The sequence below is a fragment of the Bombina bombina genome, chromosome 4 (genome assembly GCF_027579735.1).
Source record: "Bombina bombina isolate aBomBom1 chromosome 4, aBomBom1.pri, whole genome shotgun sequence".
Lineage (NCBI taxonomy): Eukaryota > Metazoa > Chordata > Amphibia > Anura > Bombinatoridae > Bombina > Bombina bombina.
In genome coordinates this window covers 30,883,545-30,908,416 of record NC_069502.1, presented here as the reverse complement: position 1 = coordinate 30,908,416, position 24,872 = coordinate 30,883,545, and the positions used below count along the sequence as shown (strand labels likewise).

Below are 24,872 nucleotides of genomic sequence, written 5' to 3'. Positions count from 1 at the left end.
GGTACATATTCACCCCTGTCAACCCCAGCTCGCCTGTGGCGTGCAGCAATCCGCTGCCGGAATTCAGCATAGCACAAGAGCGCTAATTTGCACTCTTGTGCAACACTGCCCCCTGCCTGTGTACAGCCAATCATGGGGCAGGAGCTGTCAATCTCCCCGGTTGGACGAGACCAGGGAGATTGAAATTCTCCTACTAAGAGGTGAAGAAGAGTTAGGGAAGCAGCAGTCTGGAGTGATACTGGGGAGTGAGCTCTCTCACACGATAAGAAACTAAAGTGGGTCCCTGCAGAAAAGTGGGTCCCTGCAGAAGGAACTGATACTGGTTAATTTAGTATCCCCCATGGCTCTGTCACAATCTGTGTTTTACTAAGGGTCATTTAGCTGTGAGAAGCACTCAGCGGCTACTTTATGATCATATATGCTCTGATAATGACTAACTTCCCTGTCTCACAGATCTCTGACGATGAGGATATCTTGGAGAAGCCCGTGTGTGACTGGGTGTGAGATGCACTCAGCGGCTACTTTATGATCATATATGCTCTGATAATGACTAACTTCCCTGTCTCACAGATCTCTGACGATGAGGATATCTTGGAGAAGCCCGTGTGTGACTGGGTGTGAGATGCACTCAGCGGCTACTTTATGATCATATATGCTCTGATAATGACTAACTTCCCTGTCTCACAGATCTCTGACGATGAGGATATCTTGGAGAAGCCCGTGTGTGACTGGGTGTGAGATGCACTCAGCGGCTACTTTATGATCATATATGCTCTGATAATGACTAACTTCCCTGTATCACAGATCTCTGACGATGAGGATATCTTGGAGAAGCCGTGTGTGACTGGGTGTGAGATGCACTCAGCGGCTACTTTATGATCATATATGCTCTGATAATGACTAACTTCCCTGTCTCACAGATCTCTGATGATGAGGATATCTTGGAGAAGCCCGTGTGTGACTGGACGGTACATGACGTGTGCCACTGGCTGCAGATCGGGCCTTTGCAGGATGAAGCCGGCTTGTTCCAGGCTGTTTATACTCACAATATTTCTGGTGAGCGACAAATGCACAGCAGCTTGTGACAGATCTTCGTTTCATTTGTCTGCTGTCATTAAATATTAAAAACACTGAGATTGTCATATAAAGTTTGTCCTTTTTTCGGTCATTAAAGACCAAGTGGTAGATTTAACGCCCCTTAGTTTCACTCCTTAACTTCTCCACCACCACTGAAATCATCCCCATCTGATACGATCGGAGTGATTAACGGCCCCTGACCTGAGCAGGGAGTAGCACTGCACAAGCATTTCACTAGAAATGCTTGTGCAATGTTTAGTGCCGACAGCGTATGCTACAGCATTTAACGAGGTGGAGCTGACATGATTCGCTACAGCTAATCATGGCCACTCGTCCTTCAGTAAATCTACCCCTAAAATTGATGCGTTACAAATACCACGCGAACTGGAAGTACAGAAGTCAAAATCCTATCTCTGCAACATGCGGCACACTCAGTGCAGGACTCATTTTTATCTTAAAAGGACATAACACACAAAATGTTTCTTCATGATTCAGATAGAACATAACATTTTAAACCACTTTACAATTTACTTCTATTATTAAATTGTCTTTGTTTTCTTGTTTATCCTTTGTTGAAAAGCAGGGTGGTAAGTTTAGGAGTGTGCACGTATCTGTAGCACTAAATGGCAGCAGTTTTATAATAATGTTATATATCAGCAAGAGCACTAGATGGCAGCAGTTTTATAATAATGTTATACATTAGCAAGTGCACTAGATGGCAGCAGTTTTATAACAATATTATACATTAGCAAGAGCACTAGATGGCAACAGTTTTATAATAATGTTATACGTTAGCAAGAGCACTAGATGGCAACAGTTTTATAATAATGTTATACATTAGCAAGAGCACTAGATGGCAGCAGTTTTATAATAATGTTATATATCAGCAAGAGCACTAGATGGCAGCAGTTTTATAATAATGATATACATTAGCAAGACCACTAGATGGCAGCAGTTTTATAATAATGTTATACATTAGCAAGAGCACTAGATGGCAGCAGTTTTATAACAATGTTATACATTAGCAAGAGCACTAGATGGCAGCAGTTTTATAACAATGTTATACATTAGCAAGAGCACTAGATGGCAACAGTTTTATAATAATGTTATACGTTAGCAAGAGCACTAGATGGCAACAGTTTTATAATAATGTTATACATTAGCAAGAGCACTAGATGGCAGCAGTTTTATAATAATGTTATACATTAGCAAGAGCACTAGATGGCAGCAGTTTTATAATAATGTTATACATTAGCAAGAGCACTAGATGGCAGCAGTTTTATAATAATGTTATACATTAGCAAGAGCACTAGATGGCAGCAGTTTTATAACAATGTTATACATTAGCAAGACCACTAGATGGCAGCAGTTTTATAATAATGTTATACATTAGCAGGAGCACTAGATGGCAGCAGTTTTATAATAATGTTATACATTAGCAGGAGCACTAGATGGCAGAAGTTTTATAACAATGTTATACATTAGCAAGAGCACTAGATGGCAGCAGTTTTATAGTAATGTTATACATTAGCAAGAGCACTAGATGGCAGCAGTTTTATAATAATGTTATATATCAGCAAGAGCACTAGATGGCAGCAGTTTTATAATAATGTTATACATTAGCATGAGCGCTAGATGGCAGCAGTTTATAACAATGCAATACATTAGCAAGAGCACTAGATGGCAGCAGTTTTATAACAATATTATACATTAGCAAGAGCGCTAAATGGCAGCAGTTTTATAACAATGTTATACATTAGCAAGAGCACTAGATGGCAGCAGTTTTATAACAATGTTATACATTAGCAAGAGCACTAGATGGCAGCAGTTTTATAACAATGTTATACATTAGCAAGAGCACTAGATGGCAGCAGTTTTATAACAATATTATACATTAACAAGAGCACTAGATGGCAGCAGTTTTATAACAATGTTATACATTAGCAAGAGCGCTAAATGGCAGCAGTTTTATAACAATGTTATACATTAGCAAGAGCACTAGATGGCAGCAGTTTTATAACAATGTTATACATTAGCAAGTGCTCTAGATGGCAGCAGTTTTATAATAATGTTATACATTAGCAAAAGCACTAGATGGCAGCAGTTTTATAATAATGTTATTCATTAGCAAGACCAATAGATGGCAGCAATTTTATAATAATGTTATACATTAGCAAGAGCACTAGATGGCAGCAGTTTTATAACAATGTTATACATTAGCAAGTGCTCTAGATGGCAGCAGTTTTATAATAATGTTATACATTAGCAAGAGCACTAGATGGCAGCAGTTTTATAATAATGTTATACATTAGCAAGACCACTAGATGGCAGCAGTTTTATAATAATGTTATACATTAGCAAGAGCACTAGATGGCAGCAGTTTTATAACAATGTTATACATTAGCAAGATCACTAGATGGCAGCAGTTTTATAACAATGTTATACATTAGCAAGAGCACTAGATGGCAGCAGTTTTATAACAATGTTATACATTAGCAAGAGTGCTAAATGGCAGCAGTTTTATAACAATGTTATACATTAGCAAGAGCGCTAGATGGCAGCAGTTTTATAATAATGTTATACATTAGCAAGAGCACTAGATGGCAGCAGCTTTATAATAATGTTATACATTAGCAAGAGCACTAGATGGCAGCAGTTTATAACAATGTTATACATTAGCAAGAGCACTAGATGGCAGCAGTTTTATAACAATGTTATACATTAGCAAGAGCACTAGATGGCAGCAGTTTTATAATAATGTTATACATTAGCAAGAGCACTAGATGGCAGCAGTTTTATAATAATGTTATACATTAGTAAGAGCACTACATGACAGTAGTTTTATAATAATGTTATACATTAGCAAGAACACTAGATGGCAGCAGTTTTATAATAATGTTATACATAAGCAAGAGCACTAGATGGCAGCAGTTTTATAACAATGTTATACATTAGCAAGAGCACTAGATGACAGCAGTTTTATAATAATGTTATACATTAGCAAGAACACTAGATGGCAGCAGTTTTATAATAATGTTATACATTAGCAAGAACACTAGATGGCAGCAGTTTTATAATAATGTTATACATTAGCAAGAACACTAGATGGCAGCAGTTTTATAACAATGTTATACATAAGCAAGAGCACTAGATGGCAGCAGTTTTATAATAATGTTATACATTAGCAAGAGCACTAGATAGCAGCAGTTTATAACAATGTTATACATTAGCAAGAGCACTAGATGGCAGCAGTTTTATAATAATGTTATACATTAGCAAGAGCACTAGATGGCAGCAGTTTTATAATAATGTTATACATTAGCAAGAACACTAGATGGCAGCAGTTTTATAATAATGTTATACATTAGCAAGAACACTAGATGGCAGCAGTTTTATAATAATGTTATACATAAGCAAGAGCACTAGATGGCAGCAGTTTTATAACAATGTTATACATTAGCAAGAGCACTAGATGACAGCAGTTTTATAATAATGTTATACATTAGCAAGAACACTAGATGGCAGCAGTTTTATAATAATGTTATACATTAGCAAGAACACTAGATGGCAGCAGTTTTATAATAATGTTATACATTAGCAAGAACACTAGATGGCAGCAGTTTTATAACAATGTTATACATAAGCAAGAGCACTAGATGGCAGCAGTTTTATAATAATGTTATACATTAGCAAGAGCACTAGATGGCAGCAGTTTTATGTTATACATTAGCAAGAGCACTAGATGGCAGCAGTTTTATAATAATGTTATACATTAGCAAGAGCACTAGATGGCAGCAGTTTTATAATAATGTTATACATTAGCAAGAGCACTAGATGGCAGCAGTTATATAATAATGTTATACATTAGTATGAGCACTAGATGGCAGCAGTTTTATAATAATGTTATACATTAGTAAGAGCACTAGATGGCAGCAGTTTTATAATAATGTTATACATTAGCAAGAGCACTAGATGGCAGCAGTTTTATAATAATGTTATACATTAGCAAGAGCACTAGATGGCAGCAGTTTTTATAATAATGTTATACATTAGCAAGAGCACTAGATGGCAACAGTTTTATAATAATGTTATACATTAGCAAGAGCATTAAATGGCAGCAGATGTATAACAATGTTATACATTAGCAAGAGCACTAGATGGCAGCAGTTTTATAACAATGTTATACATTAGCAAGAGCACTAGATGGCAGCAGTTTTATAACAATGTTATACATTAGCAAGAGCACTAGATGGCAGCAGTTTTATAACAATGTTATACATTAGCAAGAGCACTAGATGGCAGCAGTTTTATAATAATGTTACACATTAGCAAGAGCACTAGAGGACAGCAGTTTTATAACAATGTTATACATTAGCAAGAGCACTAGGTGGCAGCACTATTTCCTGTCATGTAGTGCTCCAGACTAGTGCACGCTACCCATCTAGATATTTCTTCAAAAAAGAATATGAGAACGATGCAAATTTGATAATAGAAGTAAATTGGAAACTTTTTTTAATTTTATTCTCTATCTGAATCATGAAAACAAAATGTTGGTTTCATGTCCCTTTAATAAGCCATAGTACAGAGAAAAGAGGTTATTAAAGGGCATGTACAGGGGAGGACAACATTTTTAAATTAAATATTAATCTGCAGATTGTTTGCAATGAAGTACTTAATTGCTGATATATACTGTGCACTGCTAATAAAAATGTGTTTATATTCCTTTAAAGGGACAGTAAAGACAAAATGTTCAGGATAAAAATAAAGCATGCAATTAAAACACAAAAAGCATACCTAGGTTGCCTCAGGAGCATGCACGTGTCTTTACAATATAGTGCTGACACAGCGTCCTAACGATGAAAATGTAATTTTGACTTTCCTTTTACCTAGGCAGTGATATTGTTTGTAAAAGGATTAGAGGTGACAGCGCTGTCCCATAACACTTCAGTAGCTGACAGCTGCTCAGTAAGTCACAGCCCCAGAGATCTAGGTGTAGCCAGGAGGACATATTGATAGCGCTTGGTATTGTTTATAAAAGGATTAGAGGTGACAGCGCTGTCCCATAACACTTCAGTAGCTGCTCAGTAAGTCACAGCCCCTGAGATCTAGGTGTAGCCAGGGGGACATATTGATAGCGCTTGGTATTGTTTATAAAAGGATTAGAGGCCACAGCGCTGTCCCATAACACTTCAGTAGCTGCTCAGTAACTCTGTAACAAGCCCCAGAGATCTAGGTGTAGCCAGGGGGACATATTGATAGCGTTTGTTATCTTTATAACCCCAAAAGGACGTGCCCTGCTGAGGCTGACAGACAATCTGCTGCAGAGAATGGGCATCGACCAGAAAAATCAGAGGCGAGTGATCCTGATAGAGGTTCTACAGCTGAGGCTTCAACAAGAGGTGCAGCAACTGCTCTACATCACCCAGGGTGAGTCATCTATGGCGACAGACTCTGTAGAAGGACCTGACGCTACCCTAGTAAAAAAACAAATAAAACAGTTACTAATATTGGGATTAACTAATAGATGTGACAAAACTTAAAGGGACAGTGTACTGTAAAATTGTTATACCAGCTGTAGTGTATAAAATATATGGGGATCTGCTATTTTTATTTATTGAATAGCCATTTTGTTGTTTGAAACTACAACCAAATCAAATGGGCTTAGCTTACAAGAAGAAGAGATCTTGTTATCCAATCACTCTATATAAACACAAACCTTCCTTATATCTGATTTTCGTTGGAAAGAGTCCACAGCTGCATTCATTACTTTTGGGAAATAAGAATCTGGCCACCAGGAGGAGGCAAGACACCCCAGCCAAAGGCTTAAATACTCCTCTCACTTCCCTCATCCCCCAGTCATTGAGGAACATGGAACAGAAGAAGAAATATCAGGGTGAAAAAAGGTGCCAGAAGAATAAAAAGACGGCCCACGTGGAAAAAGGGTGGGGAGCTGTGGACTCTTTCCAATGGAAGAAAAGGAAATTATCAGGTAAGCATAATTTATTTTTTCTTCCTAATTGAGAAGAGTCCACAGCTGAATTCATTACTTTTTGGAAAACAATACCCAAGCTATCCAAGAGGACACTGAATGCCAAAATGGGAGGGTACAGTAGGCACTGACCTGCAGATAGTCCAGAAGCCTAGCTGGAGACCGCAAAATCGTATTCAACTGAGCCAACAGTCCTCCAGGAGACACTGTCACCCAACAGGCGGTCCCTCACCAAGGGATAAGGCAAAGAAGAACCGAAGGGGAACTGAAAGGTCACCACAAAATCCATAAAAGGAAAACCCCCAATAGCGAGCCCAGCTCACAAAGACCCAAATGGGTCCTCCTGACAGACAAAGGGAGGCTATGCCCAGACCAAGCAGAAACCTGAGGTTTAGGACTGGGCTCCGAAACAGAGAAACCTTTCTCTCAACATAGTGCAAAAGCACTGAAAGACAGCTGAAGACGGAGTCCTTACATCGTCAGAACTAAGAATACTATAGTATTCAGACAAAAAAGAACGTGTAACAGACCCAGACAAAAATCCTGAGTCAAGAACACGCAGCCATCATTAGGATGACACAGAAGAATACTTGCTGAGAAGTAAAAAAGCAGCCAGCAAGAGAACAGATTGCAAAAGGAGAACTCCCAGACAGAGGGCACTTCCAGGCAATCGAAGCCACTAGACCTACACACAGGGCTCCAAAAGGGGAAGCACATAACCTCAACGAGACCCACTGCACCCCCAAGAGAGAGGTTACACCCAGAACCCGAAGGTGAATGGTAACCCGGAACCCTCAGCTTGTAAACCCAGGGGGCTAGCTACAATGCCAACCTAGATGACCTGAAGATGACAATGCTTCTCAGAACCCACTCCCAACCGGGCCAGCCCAAGCATCAGTAGGTCTTGAAAACAGAACAGCAGAACCCCAACACCAGATCAAAAACAAGCGGAAGAATGGCCACAGCCATCCCAACCCGACTCCTTAGAAACAGACGACAAGGCCGTAGACCCAAAGGAATCTAACAAAAGGCCCACCATAGTCTCGACATGGAGCCAGCAAGACTCCAGATGGAACGTAACAACCCAGAGAAAAACACCCCTCTCTGAAAGGTTAACGCTCAGTTCCAACCTCCTGAATCCAAAAGAATCCCTAGAAAAAGGACCACACCTCCATAAAAAGGAGAATAAGCCCCCCCATCCTAAGAAAAGGGATGGGGCCAAAAAGGCAGAGCACCTTCCAACAAGACACAAAGCCACAGTCTAAAGGAGAGATCAATCTCCAACGCAGATGAACTTGGAAGGAATCCCCCTAAGGAATTAGCTTGCTAACATACATCCAATGTGCAATAGCTGCAGCAGAGACACTGCAAACCCATTCGCCTGCAGAGCAGTGACTCCATAAGGTTACCACAGCAAGCTGATCAAGGGAAATTACCATAAAGGCATAAGTCCAGCCCAATGGGCATCAGCACTCAGAAAACATGGCCAACCGTGTCCAGGTCAATTAGTCCAAGTAAAAGGACATAGCCCAAGTTCCCAGGAACTGGGGAACCCCAAACCAGCTCTAGAGCCAAAAAATCCGGCAACAACTCCACAAACGAAATCACTGAGCGAAGCTTCAGCAACTGGAAGCACCAGGGAGAAAACAGACCCGCGTCCCCAATTGTTTAAACAAACAAAATCCGAGAACTTAACACCCCATCTGATATAAAAAAACCAGACCACAGGGAGATGTCAATGCAATATCCAGAAAAACCCGGATAACGTGATAACTCGCAAGTCCCGACCCAAGGAAGAGACCACTCCTTGCCAAAGTCCAATGCTCCAAAGGAGCTAAGTCGTTAAAAGTCATACAACGACACTAGAGCCCATAGACTCTCAAACAGCCGCAGGACAACAAGCAAGGGGATACCCCAAGGCCAAAATCACTCGAGCAAAGGCTGGTCTCCGCATTACCTCCATACAATCAAAGGATCACAGAGAGAAAAGGACACACAGCATCCCCAGCTCTGAGCAGAGCCCAAGGAGACCACGCCCAGTGCCCCTAACAGGGAACGACCATATCCCGGAGGGGAACCCAGGTCCCTAAAAGGAGACCTAACTCACATGGAGACAACAGAGGCCAACAGGACCAGCCAAACAGAGCCCTGATCTTCCAAAAAAACTGGAAAAGATCTCAAAACATGGACAATCAGGAGATTACATCATCCTCACATGTCTAATGAGGTGCACCATTCGAAGAGCAGACAGAGTATTCCTGTATCCGATAAGGATAGGGTCGTTCAATAACTGAAAAAACATGTCTGAGTAACACGCGAAGGCACGCAATTCTGTAACGAAAGGCACAACACTCAGGGACAGTCGCACTCGCAGGGAACTGTACAGTCCAAGGTGGAATACCCGGGACAACATGAGCAGGGAAGGGAGGGCACCACCCTGTCCTCAAACTCTATTCAATTTAGGAAATAAAGGTTCATCAGGCAATATGACCTTTGGAACCCCTGAATTCGCCAAAAACTTCCTTTAGAAGAAGCACAAATTCCTAAAACTAAAGTCTGGTTCCTCCGCAGCTGGAGGTTGAGAGGCAGCAGACTCTGCCCCAGAAAGTTCAAACTCTGTAGTCTCAGAAAGAACTTCATCCTCGGATAACCATATCAGTTAAATCCAAAAATTATTTGATGTACTCTGGGAAGGAGTGCAATATGTAACCTTTTGCTTGCGCTTAGCAGGGCGAGGTAAAGCATTAAGACCGTAGACACCGCGGTCTGAACTGCGCAGTAATGTCTGAAGAAAAAAGGCCCCCTCCAGATGGAGGATCAGCAATGCTACGGGAAAACTGCATGTGTATAGAGATAACAATGTAGGGTACGCACCTCACTGAACAACAACTCCTCAGAGGTGGACGGCTCCATGATATCAAACATGTTTGACATTATCACATTATCAAGGCATATGGAACATAATTGAGAGGGGGGAACTAGGGCCTCCTCCCTATATAAACAGGAATTGCTCTTTAGGAAAAGGAGTGCCCTCTAAAGAAACCGAATCCTCCACACTAGTGCCATAACCAGAGAACTAGAGAAATAAAACATCCTCCTTTTTTTTTTAAATAAAATAACGGCACCTCTATACCCCAATGGCTGGGGCACTCACCACCTGCTATGACCCAGACAGTACAGAGATTTATGACTCCTCTCTGATATTCGCGAAGGAAGGAATGACAGGACCGTCCCTGCTATGAGAGCGCACCAAGCTTGTAAGCTGCATGTAAAACCTGTATATTCCATATCAGCCTAAGAGCCCATAATATCTCACACATAAAGCAGCATAAAATCAAATAAACATATAAGATTATTATTCCCCCCCTGTTCAATAATCCCCCTAAGGAGATATTAACCCTTGATTCTATAAAGGTAAAAGGCGCCACACTGTGACCCTGTCTTCTGTGTTAACATTATGTAATAAAAGATGAAACAATCTTACCAGAATCTACGCATTGGAACAGGAACACAGCCCTTCAAGTGTGACAGGTCGTAGCATTGCTCCTGACATGGACTTGAGAGAAAAAGCAGTCTGCGAAACTCGTCAACGCCGATTGCTGTAGGAGCTGTTAATATGAGTCGGGATGGTGTTGCAAAAGAGAACTCTCCCTGCATCTCCAAACTCTAACTTTCACCCAGGCCCTCACTGAGAATCTTATAGGGCTACTTAAAACTCCTGTCCCATTGCGAAGAGTAGTACCCTCCATAAGAAACAAAAAAAAATCTGATACTTCTCTGCCAACCTCTTGGGACGAAAGGCAAAGAATGACTGGGGGATGAGGGAAGTGGGAGGAGTATTTAAGCCTTTGGCTGGGGTGTCTTTGCCTCCTTCTGGTGGCCAGGTTCTTATTTTCCAAAAGTAATGAATACAGCTGTGAACTCTTTCCAATTAGGAATAAAATAAAGATTTTAGTACCTATCCCTACCACCCCCACTGGGAGTTTTTTCTTCTCCTGAATCTTAGTTACATAGCTTTTCTGTAGCCATTATTGCAGTAAAGCAATTTGCAGGTGGTGATTTCAAGAGAGAAAAGCAACTATTTCTAATGACAAAATAATGATAACGGAGATATATGTAAACAACCTCTTGACAGAGCACACAACTGAATTATACCACAACCCAATAGTCAAGACAGATGCTGGTAAGCCAAAAGCCCTATTACTCACCATTGAATCTATGCCCAAACACTACCCAGTTTCAGCTACAGGAATACATGTACAATCAGGGAGGCTTTAAATGTACTAAAACTATAGTGATGCAGTGTTAAAGACAGAGGTTTACAAGATTTGCCATTGAAATTCAAAAGTTTACTGTTTCAGACTGAGGCCCTGATATTCAAAACCTCTCTGCTCAGGTGAAATGATCTAAAATGATCCTTCGAGATCCCTAGTGAAATTTTCAAAAGGCAGACTTTTCTTTACTTCTCCAAGGGGCATTCCCTGCATTTCTGTATGTGAAGGAGAGACAACCCCAGTGCAATATAGCATTGCATGACATGACAGTTCAACTGCATTTACACTTTGTGCTTTGTATTTTATATCAATTTACACTTCATATTAAATATTAATACATTTAAACTTTGCACTTTCTATTTTGTATTTTATTTCCTCTACAGCAGTGTATTTAGTGATTTTACGTATTCTGATTATAGAGCAAACTTCAGAGAGGCAAAACACACTGAATTTTCTAAGAAAAGCAAAGGAACCTGGAAATCCCAGAGAGATGACAGATGGCTTCCATAGAAAGTAACAAAGCTCTCTGGAATACAACATTTCACATGGGAGAGAGAAGGTAACTGGGGAACCCCTGGGTCTGATATAAAAGTTTAGCTTGCATCAATTACAAACTAAACTGAAATGTTTTCACTGCAATTTAAATTGCCTTTGTCCATATTTAGTATATATTACTTTTCTGTTAATAAAAATAAGTGTATTGTGAATTTTGAGCAAACATCACCTGCATACAGCTGACAAAACAAATCGGTGAGACCAGCTTGTTTAAAATGCTTATAACATTTCATAAGACTGGTGAGAGAGCTTCAGACATAAGCGCTGGGCTTGCCTCTCCTTCATATATAGAAATGAAAGAGATCTCACAGTGCTGGAGCGTTCCGCCCTTTTTTTCTCTGAATATGTAGTGAGCACCTGTTAAGTCTGAAAAGCAATTTCATTCCAAGCTGGAGAATCTTTGAATATCAGGGCCCTAGCATGAGATCTCTCGACCCCCAGGTCAAATTAATAATCACACTGCAAATACCACAGTTTAATTGTAATTAAACAAATTTATATCATGAGATCAATAAATGTAAAGTCATAAATAATAAGGAAATTAGTCATCAACACAATATGATCAACATAATATGTTTCACTCTCTGTATTCCATAAAGGTTTGTCAAAAGAAAACAATTTTTATTATTTAAAAAGGTCAGTAAAGTCAAAATTAAACGTTAAGGATTCCAATTTTCCAATGTACTTATAGTATCAATGTTGCTTAGTTCTCTTGGTATCCTTTGTTGGCAGTATTTTATGGCAGCAGCGTTTGTAAATATGTATAACGTGGTTATAAACATTGTTGGAAACACTGCTGCCAGATGACTATAGTTATGTGGGCGCCCCTGAGCTCACCTACGGTTACTGTTTTAACAAAGGATAATGTATTGAATCTTGGTATCCCAACTGGATATATCCGCTAAAGTAGGCTTCCTCCTGCTAAACACACACCAATCCCCGAAACTGAGAAGATTCCTCTCCCAAGAACATTAGCCAAGACTGAATGTTTGAGGGTAAAAACAGACACACACTTTATTGGGACAACACACTGGTATTTCAACTGCATCAGGTTCATTAGCATACAATAGATTCGGTGAACCACTCACAGTTCATCACCAGGCCTTCCTTTGCAGACAGCCTCATATTTTGCCCTAAGTTCCCCTTTACCCCCCTCCCCTCTGGGATAGTCCATGGGAAAACAAGGTAGACACGGGCATTGATGATCAGGAGGGGGGAAGGGCCCCACTGCTAAGTGCACTTACAAACATGGCTGAACACAACAAAACAAAGCAGGGGGGTGGAATTCTGTCCCCAGAGCACTCACTGACCATGAAGGTATCGCAACAGGCCCACCAAAACAATAAACCCTCCTCCAACAAGGGTACTCTAAGTTTGTAACAGTACTCCCCCCCCGACTATATACAGATAAGTCCTGAGACAGCTCTCATTTAGCCAGACACAAACGTAAAATGTCAAAAGCCTACAATGGGGGTATCACAGTATAAACATCCTGAATGCTGATTTAACACAGTACCTTGGGGGCTCCAGTCGCCAACCGCAACTACCCTCCTGGTCTCAATCAGTTCCCAAGTGAGTGTGACAATCTCCTCCCCTTGGCTTCTTCGTCACTACCAAAGTGACCAATGTAACGGCTCCAAACACAGCAACCACAGAGGTGCTCCCCGCAAACCGCCTGCAGACCTCCGCAAGTCTGCAAAATCACCAGCAGCCACAAGAGAAAAAAAAAAGGCGAGTCGGGGCCACAGGTAAAAAGATAATACTTAGCTTTTATTGCCATACAAAATATAAAAACACTCTCAGTGCATAAAAACAAAAGAGCTAGGACAGCAGCGGTCTCCCCCCCCTGACCCATAGTCTGGCAGACCTGGCTAGATCCCCACGGGTCAGCTTGGGGATGTCTGGGAATTTTAACTCGCCAGTTCCTTCTGCTGGGAGAGTCTGTCGGTATTGCGGTACTGAATTGTGAAATCGAAAGGCTGTAGTGCCAAGTTCCACCTTGGTAAGCGAGCATTGCCCCTAGCAACCCGGTTGAGCCACAGCAGCGGATTGTGGTCAGTTAGCACAGTGAAGGAGCGTCCGTACAAATATGGCTGTAATTTCCTCAGGCCTCACACCAGGTCCAGACACTCCTTCTCGACAGCAGCATATTCAACTTCTCAGGGCAATAGTTTGCAGCTGATACAAGCTCCCAACCCAAACATGTAGGCATCTGTCTGGGGAGATTCTTTTTGGTTAAGTTTGTGAGGGGTTTGGCAACGGTGCTGTAATTAGGGACGGAAACCTGCAGTGCCTAGAAAGCGAGCACCTGGGTCTTGTTGCAGGGAACAGGCCAATTGGTGATAGCCTCTATCTTAGCTGGTTAAAATCTTTGTTGCCCATACCCAATCCTGTGTTCCAAGTACTGAAGCGTGGACATACAAATATGACACTTGTCTGGTTTCACTGTCAGTCCTTCCTCCCTGATCCGATCTAGCACCGTCCCGACATGCTGGAGCTGATCTGCCCATGAACTACTGTAGGATGATGTCAGTATATGGCCGGGATATAATACAATATATTTAATAATTATTCTTTAAAATAAACCCCCAATAAAAATGCAAATACAAAACAATAAAATGAATGTAAATTCCTAAATTCTTTATATTAGTTAAAATTTATAGACACATTGAATTATATTTATAGAAAACCAGATATACATCAAACTATACACGTTTAAACTATTATAATATGCTATGCAAAGATCATAAAAATTACCTTATTCACAATAATCTCTCAAACCAGAGTTGAATTTAAATATCACAATGAGATGCCAAGGTAGGGTTCACTAACTTTAACAGTGCTTAGTTAAACAATAGAACAATATACTTTAACAGTCAATTTCTATGCCAAGTTATCTGAGATGAAATAAACTCTTATTAGCTACAATTAAGGCAAGTTCTAATATATATATATATATATATGTTTGCAAAGATAAATTACACACCAGAGAGATTTACTTACAATAATAGGTCTGATTTAGAAATATGCAATACAAAGGACCTTTGTTTGGTAAATAAATTATTTAGCAATAGTGACTAGTTAAGACTACACAGGACTGTGAAACACAAGTTTAAAATACAAATTGTCTTTTTAAAATTACTAACTGCAATTCAGTTATAGTTACCAACTACCTTTGTCTAAAATATTAAAGATAAACAACAGTCATACATTACCGACATGAGACAATTTTAGTATTCCAATCTTTTTCAAGTATTTTCAGATCACCTCATATGAGAAAAAAAATTATCGCATAGATCAAAAGTTAGTCTCAGCTTTTTGCTTAAAGTTGATTGTGTCCCAAGTATGGCAGCCAGTTATTCAATCAGACCAGTTTCAGCAGACAAAATACTAAAATACTCCCTTTCCTTGCATTCATCTTTTCTTATATCTAATCATTGGTGATCTGTTTTTGGTTACGCCCACGAAGCTTGTCCCTCTCATTGGCCCTTCGGATGCTTAGCATTGATTGGTTATCATGTGTTCTAATAGACAATTTATTTGGCTGTCATGACATTTCTAATCCCCTAGGGGGCAGCAGACAACCAGCAAATAGCTCCACCATCAATTACTATTAAACAGTCTATTTTTTTTATCTTAAAATGTTATATTCAACATATTATAATCCCTTGTATTAATAATTCATGTTTCATATATGGTCTGCATAGTGTCATTTTCTCTGATCATTTTAAGACCAAGCGTGAATATATTCCACTTATAATATATTAAAATGCATTTAAAATCATATTTTCTTTAAAAGGATTATAATATCTTCATCATGGATTTAATTACTTTTAAATCAGTATATGACATACATACCTTGAGATCAGCAAACGTGTCATTTTCATATAATTATATCTACTTTGGATTACTATCCCATACAGATTAATATTTCATCTCTGTATATTTCTTTTTGAGGGTATAAAACACAGGATATTATTTAAAATACCAATTATATGTGTACTTATTAGGTGCATAAACATATAAAGGAATAGGTTATTAAAATTGGACACTTTGATTCCTTAAGACATTCACATTGTTTTTTTTTTTTTTAAACCATGATTTACATTTTCAATTTATATGGAAATAAGAATGTGGATTGTAACTCAGCAGGGTTAAACATGTTTCTCTGTTAGCTTGTACGTCTGTTTATCTAACATCACAGGTACCAATTTGCATCGAAGGGTGAATGTCACTTTCCCACAAAACTTGTCACTTGTCTCAGGCTTGTAGACTCTCTTGTAAGAAGTAGGAAATCTTATTACATATTTCCATGTAGTGACCATAAGGTCTTTTGAAGTGATCTTTCTAAGTTAACTTGAAAACCATTCCTTTGATGAATAAGAGAGGGGGTGGTTTGTTACAGTGACATCTGGAGTTTTACAAATAAAACGAGTTCTTGGTCCTGTCTTATAAATCTGTGTAGATAAATATACAATTGGCTATGATTACGGCATTCAGCCGAAACGCGTAAGCCGGTGGTGCTCTACGCTCATCTCATGATGTGTGTCCTCCTGAAGTTTTACTATATATCAATAAATTGGAGTTTTATTTTGGAACAAGTCGCCTCATCCTTCATTTCAATAGATAAATATATATGCATATATATATTATTTAATAATACTCAGATATTCTGACAATGGCTATGTCGTCTAGATAGGCACAGGCAAAGTCCTGCAACCTGTCTAGCAGTCGGTCTATCATCCACTTAAATGTAGCCAGGGCATTCTTCATCCCAAATGGGATGATTTTAAATGGGATTGATAAGGCCCATAGGTGGGCGAAATGCGTCGATTGCCTTTGTGACTTGGCAGCAGTGTATCATTTGCTATCATCATCATCACCTATTGCCATTATTATTGCTATCTAACCCGGGTTAATTTTTCAGCAATATTCTCTTCAACCTTACAGTGTGGATGAATTTGGATACCCCACTGTATTTCTAGCCTAAATGTGAAGCACAGGGCTGAAATAATAAACATCTGTTACTGTTTTGAATCTTCTAACAGCTGGTATCAGTGCGCTGCTATTTGCCTATACAGGAGACCAACGGACGAGATGTGACGTCAGATGCCGTCCCAACACGTGTGTGTGTGTTTGTGCTCACAGCTCGGGAGAGCTGCTCCAGATTCCCCAGCAGTCCATGGTCAGACCGAAGAATACAAAGCCATAGAAGTGGTAAAGTACAGCGATTTAATGCAGTGATTTAATACACATTGGAAGTATCACTTATATGAATGTTTTTGGTGGAAAGTACAGGGAGTGCAGAATTATTAGGCAAGTTGTATTTTTGAGGATTAATTTTATTATTGAACAACAACCATGTTCTCAATGAACCCAAAAAACTCATTAATATCAAAGCTGAATAGTTTTGGAAGTAGTTTTTAGTTTGTTTTTAGTTATAGCTATTTTAGGGGGATATCTGTGTGTGCAGGTGACTATTACTGTGCATAATTATTAGGCAACTTAACAAAAAACAAATATATACCCATTTCAATTATTTATTTTTACCAGTGAAACCAATATAACATCTCAACATTCACAAATATACATTTCTGACATTCAAAAACAAAACAAAAATAAATCAGTGACCAATATAGCCACCTTTCTTTGCAAGGACACTCAAAAGCCTGCCATCCATGGATTCTGTCAGTGTTTTGATCTGTTCACCATCAACATTGCGTGCAGCAGCAACCACAGCCTCCCAGACACTGTTCAGAGAGGTGTACTGTTTTCCCTCCTTGTAAATCTCACATTTGATGATGGACCACAGGTTCTCAATGGGGTTCAGATCAGGTGAACAAGGAGGCCATGTCATTAGATTTTCTTCTTTTATACCCTTTCTTGCCAGCCACGCTGTGGAGTACTTGGACGCGTGTGATGGAGCATTGTCCTGCATGAAAATCATGTTTTTCTTGAAGGATGCAGACTTCTTCCTGTACCACTGCTTGAAGAAGGTGTCTTCCAGAAACTGGCAGTAGGACTGGGAGTTGAGCTTGACTCCATCCTCAACCCGAAAAGGCCCCACAAGCTCATCTTTGATGATACCAGCCCAAACCAGTACTCCACCTCCACCTTGCTGGCGTCTGAGTCGGACTGGAGCTCTCTGCCCTTTACCAATCCAGCCACGGGCCCATCCATCTGGCCCATCAAGACTCACTCTCATTTCATCAGTCCATAAAACCTTAGAAAAATCAGTCTTGAGATATTTCTTGGCCCAGTCTTGACGTTTCAGCTTGTGTGTCTTGTTCAGTGGTGGTCGTCTTTCAGCCTTTCTTACCTTGGCCATGTCTCTGAGTATTGCACACCTTGTGCTTTTGGGCACTCCAGTGATGTTGCAGCTCTGAAATATGGCCAAACTGGTGGCAAGTGGCATCTTGGCAGCTGCACGCTTGACTTTTCTCAGTTCATGGGCAGTTATTTTGCTCCTTGGTTTTTCCACACGCTTCTTGCGACCCTGTTGACTATTTTGAATGAAACGCTTGATTGTTCGATGATCACGCTTCAGAAGCTTTGCAATTTTAAGAGTGCTGCATCCCTCTGCAAGATATCTCACTATTTTTTACTTTTCTGAGCCTGTCAAGTCCTTCTTTTGACCCATTTTGCCAAAGGAAAGGAAGTTGCCTAATAATTATGCACACCTGATATAGGGTGTTGATGTCATTAGACCACACCCCTTCTCATTACAGAGATGCACATCACCTAATATGCTTAATTGGTAGTAGGCTTTCGAGCCTATACAGCTTTGAGTAAGACAACATGCATAAAGAGGATGATGTGGTCAAAATACTCATTTGCCTAATAATTCTGCACTCCCTGTATATAAACTGTCAATCTGTGTATACGATTTAAAAGTTGGAAAGTTCTACGCAGGTTCTATATCTATTATTAACTTGTCAAAACTAAACTTTTGGATTGTTAAAGAAAACTGGAAAATGTATATGGGCCATACTTTGATCTAAGCTTTCTATATACGGACAGTGTCCTTTTTAATATTGTGTTCACTAGATCTTTTGCTATAGACCGCATATGTATTAGCCGATAATCAATTGTCATAAGCTTAACTGTTTTTTGTTTATGATATATATGTTTTTTTTAACATAAAGAATTTTTAGGCATTATATTAATTCATTACGCTATAGGGAGACGTCCCTTTTAGGTTACAAATTTATTTGTTTGTAATAAATGTTTTGTTTTTGATAAAATTTGTGTTTGATACTTTTGGCCTCTGGCGCCCTCTTTATCTGTAAGCCCTTAAAGCTTAACATTTGTCAAAATTTACCAGTAGTACATTGGATGGTAATCCTTTCATGAGCCCCACTTCCAAATCACGGTCCCTCGCCCCCCAATCCGAATGGAGCCGGGCAGTGGGAATGTGGAACACATTGCCCCCAGCTACTTGAATTGCAACGGACTGACCAGTGTGTCCGGCAGGGGTAGCCAATTTTGGCTGCACTAATGAAAGAGTGTAACAGTGTCTCGCAAACCCTCTGCTGGCTGGCCATTGATCCAGGCAGTCTGTCGGTGTTGCTGCCGGTTATCACTAGAAGCTGCCTGGACTGGGTTGGCCTCATGCAGTATTCTGAAGTCCTCCATCAGCAAGTCGTGATCTGGGTGTCTTTCCTCAAGGTATCCTGGGGCTGTCTGAAGGCAGTGAGCTGCTGCCCGTTGAGGACCAGATGTGTTGCGTACCCAGGGAATTTGGTTGGCTCATATGACTAATCTGGTTACATCCGTAACATTGGGCCCCACTGCGTTGCAGTTCTCTGGGGGGACCCAAGCTCACATGGGGTGTAAGACAGAATGTGAGCCCTGACCGGTGGTGGAGGCTGGGGTGAAGGAGCGGGAACCCACACTACTGGTCTAGCCACAACAGCATCACCTCTAATTGCGGCCTTATCAATGGCGAGGGGCTGTCGATCACTCACCCAGTCCCTAACAGCTGGTGGAGAATGGCTGAGGAAATGTTCCAGCAGGATAAGCTGGATAGCATCGGCTAAGGAAGTGGCCTGGCATCCATCCCTCTATAGCCCACTGCATCTGATGGGCCTATTCCATGTACGTTAGTCATGGTACCTTTCTCAGCCCCCAGAATTTAAGTCGATGTGCTTCTGGAGTGATAGCAAACTGGGCCAATATCTTCTCCTTGACTCGTTTGTAGTCCAGACAGTCCTCATCTGGAAAGGCACGCTATGCTTCTGTGGCTCGGACCGACAGTTTGCTGGCTAGTATAGTCACCCAGTCTTCTGGCTCGATCTGCTGATGGGTACACTGGCTTTCGAAGACCCGGAGAAAAGTTTTTTTACGGCCGAGTTTGACCTCAGGAGATTCGGGATCGCTACAGACCCCCCCCCCCCGCTCTTTGCAACTAGGCCATCTGAATTTTATGTTTGAGCATCTACCAATGCTGCAACTGTCCAAACATCTTTGACCGATGGGTTTGGCCCTTATACTGCCAGCCTGTCTCTACCATGCACTGAAACACGGACTCCTCTATGACTGCTCCAGCCTGGGTAGCTCTCTGAGCCTCAGTCATTAGTTTGACTATCAGTGCAGCATTTGTTTTTCCCGCTGGTAGCACCCCCATGAGCATACAGTAACTCTTTCAAGGTAGTCCGATGAAGCCTCGAATAACAGGCTGATTTCTCTATCGAGGTCCCGGTGGTGGTTTGGAAATGCAGACACAGACGCACACTTTATTGGGACAACACACAAGTATTTAAACTGCATCAGATTCGTTACCATACAATAGATTCAGTGAACCACTCACAGTTCATCACCAGGCCTTCCTTTGCAGACAGACTCATATTTTGCACTCCATTCCCCTCTACAATCAACCCCCCCAGTGCGGGGTAGTCCATGAGGAAAACAAGGTAAACTTGGACGTCCATGAACAGAAGGGGGGAAGTGCTCCAGTCCTCAGTGCACTAACGAACATGGCTGAACACAACAAAACAAAGCAGGGGGATGGAATTCTGTAACCAGTGCACTCACTGACCAAGAAGGTATCCCAACAGGCCCACCAAAATAAACTCCCCTCCCCCAACAAGGGTACTCAACGTTTGTAACAGATAACAAAAGAACTAAGCAAAATTGATGATAGAAGTAAATTGGGAAGTTGTGTTAAATTGCATGATCTATTTAATATTTAATCTACTTAGTCTAAGTGTAATTATGATTTTACTGTCCATTTTTAACCAAATTAAGACGGAGGTATCTCAATGTTTCCATGCTTAAATGACAAAGGTCTGTTTCATGTACAAGTATGTGTCAGTTACTAATGTAACAAAGTCTCTCTTCTGATTACAGTATAAAACAGAACTTGTGGGACCAGCATCCAGTGTCAAAGGACCAAGACAAAATTGTAACTTGTACACCAGAGAATAAATACATTTGTACCACATGACCACAAACTGCCGTTATCTAACAGAAACAAATGAAGCACACAGGTCTAACAGAAACAGATGGAGAACACAGGCAGAAACAAAATGTTATCCACATCACTCCTATCACTTAGTGACAAACACTTGATGGAACTCTTTGGAACACTGAGATTGGTCCTCCTCTAACTGGCTATAGCAGAAAAACAGCTAAACCAGAGACTATTACATGTAATGTGTGTATGAGACAGAACTGGCATCCTTTACATGATGAGAATGTATTAACCATGTTACACCTGGTACCAGAGACTATTACATGTAATGTGTGTGTATGAGACAGAACTGGCATCCTTTACATGATGAGAATGTATTAACAATGTTACACCTGGTACCAGAGACTATTACATGTAATGTGTGTATGAGACAGAACTGGCATCCTTTCCATGATGAGAATTTATTAACAATGTTACACCTGGTACCAGAGACTATTACATGTAATGTGTGTATGAGACAGAACTGGCATCCTTTACATGATGAGAATGTATTAACAATGTTACACCTGGTACCAGAGACTATTACATGTAATGTGTGTGTATGAGACAGAACTGGCATCCTTTACATGATGAGAATTTATAACAATGTTACACCTGGTACCAGAGACTATTACATGTAATGTGTGTGTGAGACAGAACTGGCATCCTTTACATGATGAGAGTTTATTAACAATGTTACACCTGGTACCAGAGACTATTACATGTAATGTGTGTGTGTGAGACAGAACTGGCATCCTTTACATGATGAGAGTTTATTAACAATCTTACACCTGGTACCAGAGACTATTACATGTAATGTGTGTGTATGAGACAGAACTGGCATCCTTTACATAATGAGAGTTTATTAACAATGTTACACCTGGTACCAGAGACTATTACATGTAATGTGTGTGTATGAGACAGAACTGGCATCCTTTACATGATGAGAATTTATTAACAATCTTACACCTGGTACCAGAGACTATTACATGTAATGTGTGTGTATGAGACAGAACTGGCATTCTTTACATGAAGAGAGTTTATTAACAATCTTACACCTGGTACCAGAGACTATTACATGTAATGTGTGTGTATGAGACAGAACTGGCATCCTTTACATGATGAGAATTTATTAACAATGTTACACCTGGTACCAGAGACTATTACATGTAATGTGTGTATGAGACAGAACTGGTATCCTTTACATGATGAGAATGTATTAACAATCTTACACCTGGTACCAGAGACTATTACATGTAATGTGTGTGTATGAGACAGAACTGGTATCCTTTACATGATGAGAATTTATTAACCCTGTTACACCTGGTACCAGAGACTATTACATGTAATGTGTGTGTATGCGACAGAACTGGCATCCTTTACATGATGAGAGTTTATTAACAATCTTACACCTGGTACCAGAGACTATTACATGTAATGTGTGTATGAGACAGAACTGGCATCCTTTACATGATGAGAATGTATTAACCATGTTACACCTGGTACCAGAGACTATTACATGTAATGTGTGTGTATGAGACAGAACTGGCATCCTTTACATGATGAGAATTTATTAACAATGTTACACCTGGTACCAGAGACTATTACATGTAATGTGTGTGTATGAGACAGAACTGGCATCCTTTACATGATGAGAATTTATTAACAATCTTACACCTGGTACCAGAGACTATTACATGTAATGTGTGTGTATGAGACAGAACTGGCATCCTTTACATGATGAGAATGTATTAACAATCTTACACCTGGTACCAGAGACTATTACATGTAATGTGTGTGTGAGACAGAACTGGCATCCTTTACATAATGAGAATTTATTAACAATGTTACACCTGGTACCAGAGACTATTACATGTAATGTGTGTGTATGAGACAGAACTGGCATCCTTTACATGATGAGAATTTATTAACAATGTTACACCTGATACCAGAGACTATTACATGTAATGTGTGTGTATGAGACAGAACTGGCATCCTTTACATGATGAGAATTTATAACAATGTTACACCTGGTACCAGAGACTATTACATGTAATGTGTGTGTATGAGACAGAACTGGCATCCTTTACATGATGAGAATTTATAACAATGTTACACCTGGTACCAGAGACTATTACATGTAATGTGTGTGTGAGACAGAACTGGCATCCTTTACATGATGAGAGTTTATTAACAATGTTACACCTGGTACCAGAGACTATTACATGTAATGTGTGTGTATGAGACAGAACTGGCATCCTTTACATGATGAGAATTTATTAAGAATGTTACACCTGGTACCAGAGACTATTACATGTAATGTGTGTGTATGAGACAGAACTGGCATCCTTTACATAATGAGAATTTATTAACAATCTTACACCTGGTACCAGAGACTATTACATGTAATGTGTGTGTATGAGACAGAACTGGCATCCTTTACATGATGAGAATTTATTAACAATGTTACACCTGGTACCAGAGACTATTACATGTAATGTGTGTGTATGAGACAGAACTGGCATCCTTTACATGATGAGAATTTATAACAATGTTACACCTGGTACCAGAGACTATTACATGTAATGTGTGTGTGAGACAGAACTGGCATCCTTTACATGATGAGAGTTTATTAACAATGTTACACCTGGTATCAGAGACTATTACATGTAATGTGTGTGTATGAGACAGAACTGGCATCCTTTACATGATGAGAATTTATTAACAATGTTACACCTGGTACCAGAGACTATTACATGTAATGTGTGTGTATGAGACAGAACTGGAATCCTTTACATGATGAGAATTTATTAACAATGTTACACCTGGTACCAGAGACTATTACATGTAATGTGTGTGTATGAGACAGAACTGGCATCCTTTACATGATGAGAGTTTATTAACAATGTTACACCTGGTAACAGAGACTATTACATGTAATGTGTGTGTATGAGACAGAACTGGCATCCTTTACATGATGAGAATGTATTAACAATCTTACACCTGGTACCAGAGACTATTACATGTAATGTGTGTGTATGAGACAGAACTGGCATCCTTTACATAAAAACAGAATTTATGTTTACCTGATAAATTACTTTCTCCAACGGTGTGTCCGGTCCACGGCGTCATCCTTACTTGTGGGATATTCTCTTCCCCAACAGGAAATGGCAAAGAGCCCAGCAAAGCTGGTCACATGATCCCTCCTAGGCTCCGCCTACCCCAGTCATTCGACCGACGTTAAGGAGGAATATTTGCATAGGAGAAACCATATGATACCGTGGTGACTGTAGTTAAAGAAAAAAATTATCAGACCTGATTAAAAAACCAGGGCGGGCCGTGGACCGGACACACCGTTGGAGAAAGTAATTTATCAGGTAAACATAAATTCTGTTTTCTCCAACATAGGTGTGTCCGGTCCACGGCGTCATCCTTACTTGTGGGAACCAATACCAAAGCTTTAGGACACGGATGATGGGAGGGAGCAAATCAGGTCACCTAGATGGAAGGCACCACGGCTTGCAAA

The 24,872-nt window shown here is 40.2% G+C and overlaps 1 protein-coding gene across 3 annotated transcripts in view; it reads left to right on the top strand.

Moving 5' to 3' along the window:
* LOC128655865 (sterile alpha motif domain-containing protein 12-like) overlaps positions 1-24,409 on the top strand; it is a 109,500-nt gene extending 85,091 nt beyond the window's left edge. For all 3 annotated transcript variants that reach the window (XM_053709443.1, XM_053709442.1, XM_053709444.1), the window contains exons 3-6: positions 921-1,056; positions 6,364-6,504; positions 11,760-11,899; positions 21,244-24,409. In XM_053709443.1, the coding sequence (XP_053565418.1) occupies positions 921-1,056; positions 6,364-6,504; positions 11,760-11,857 (375 nt within the window). In that variant the 3' untranslated portion in view covers positions 11,858-11,899; positions 21,244-24,409. The remainder of the gene's footprint in view (positions 1-920; positions 1,057-6,363; positions 6,505-11,759; positions 11,900-21,243) is intronic.
* The last annotated feature ends 463 nt before the right edge of the window (positions 24,410-24,872 follow it).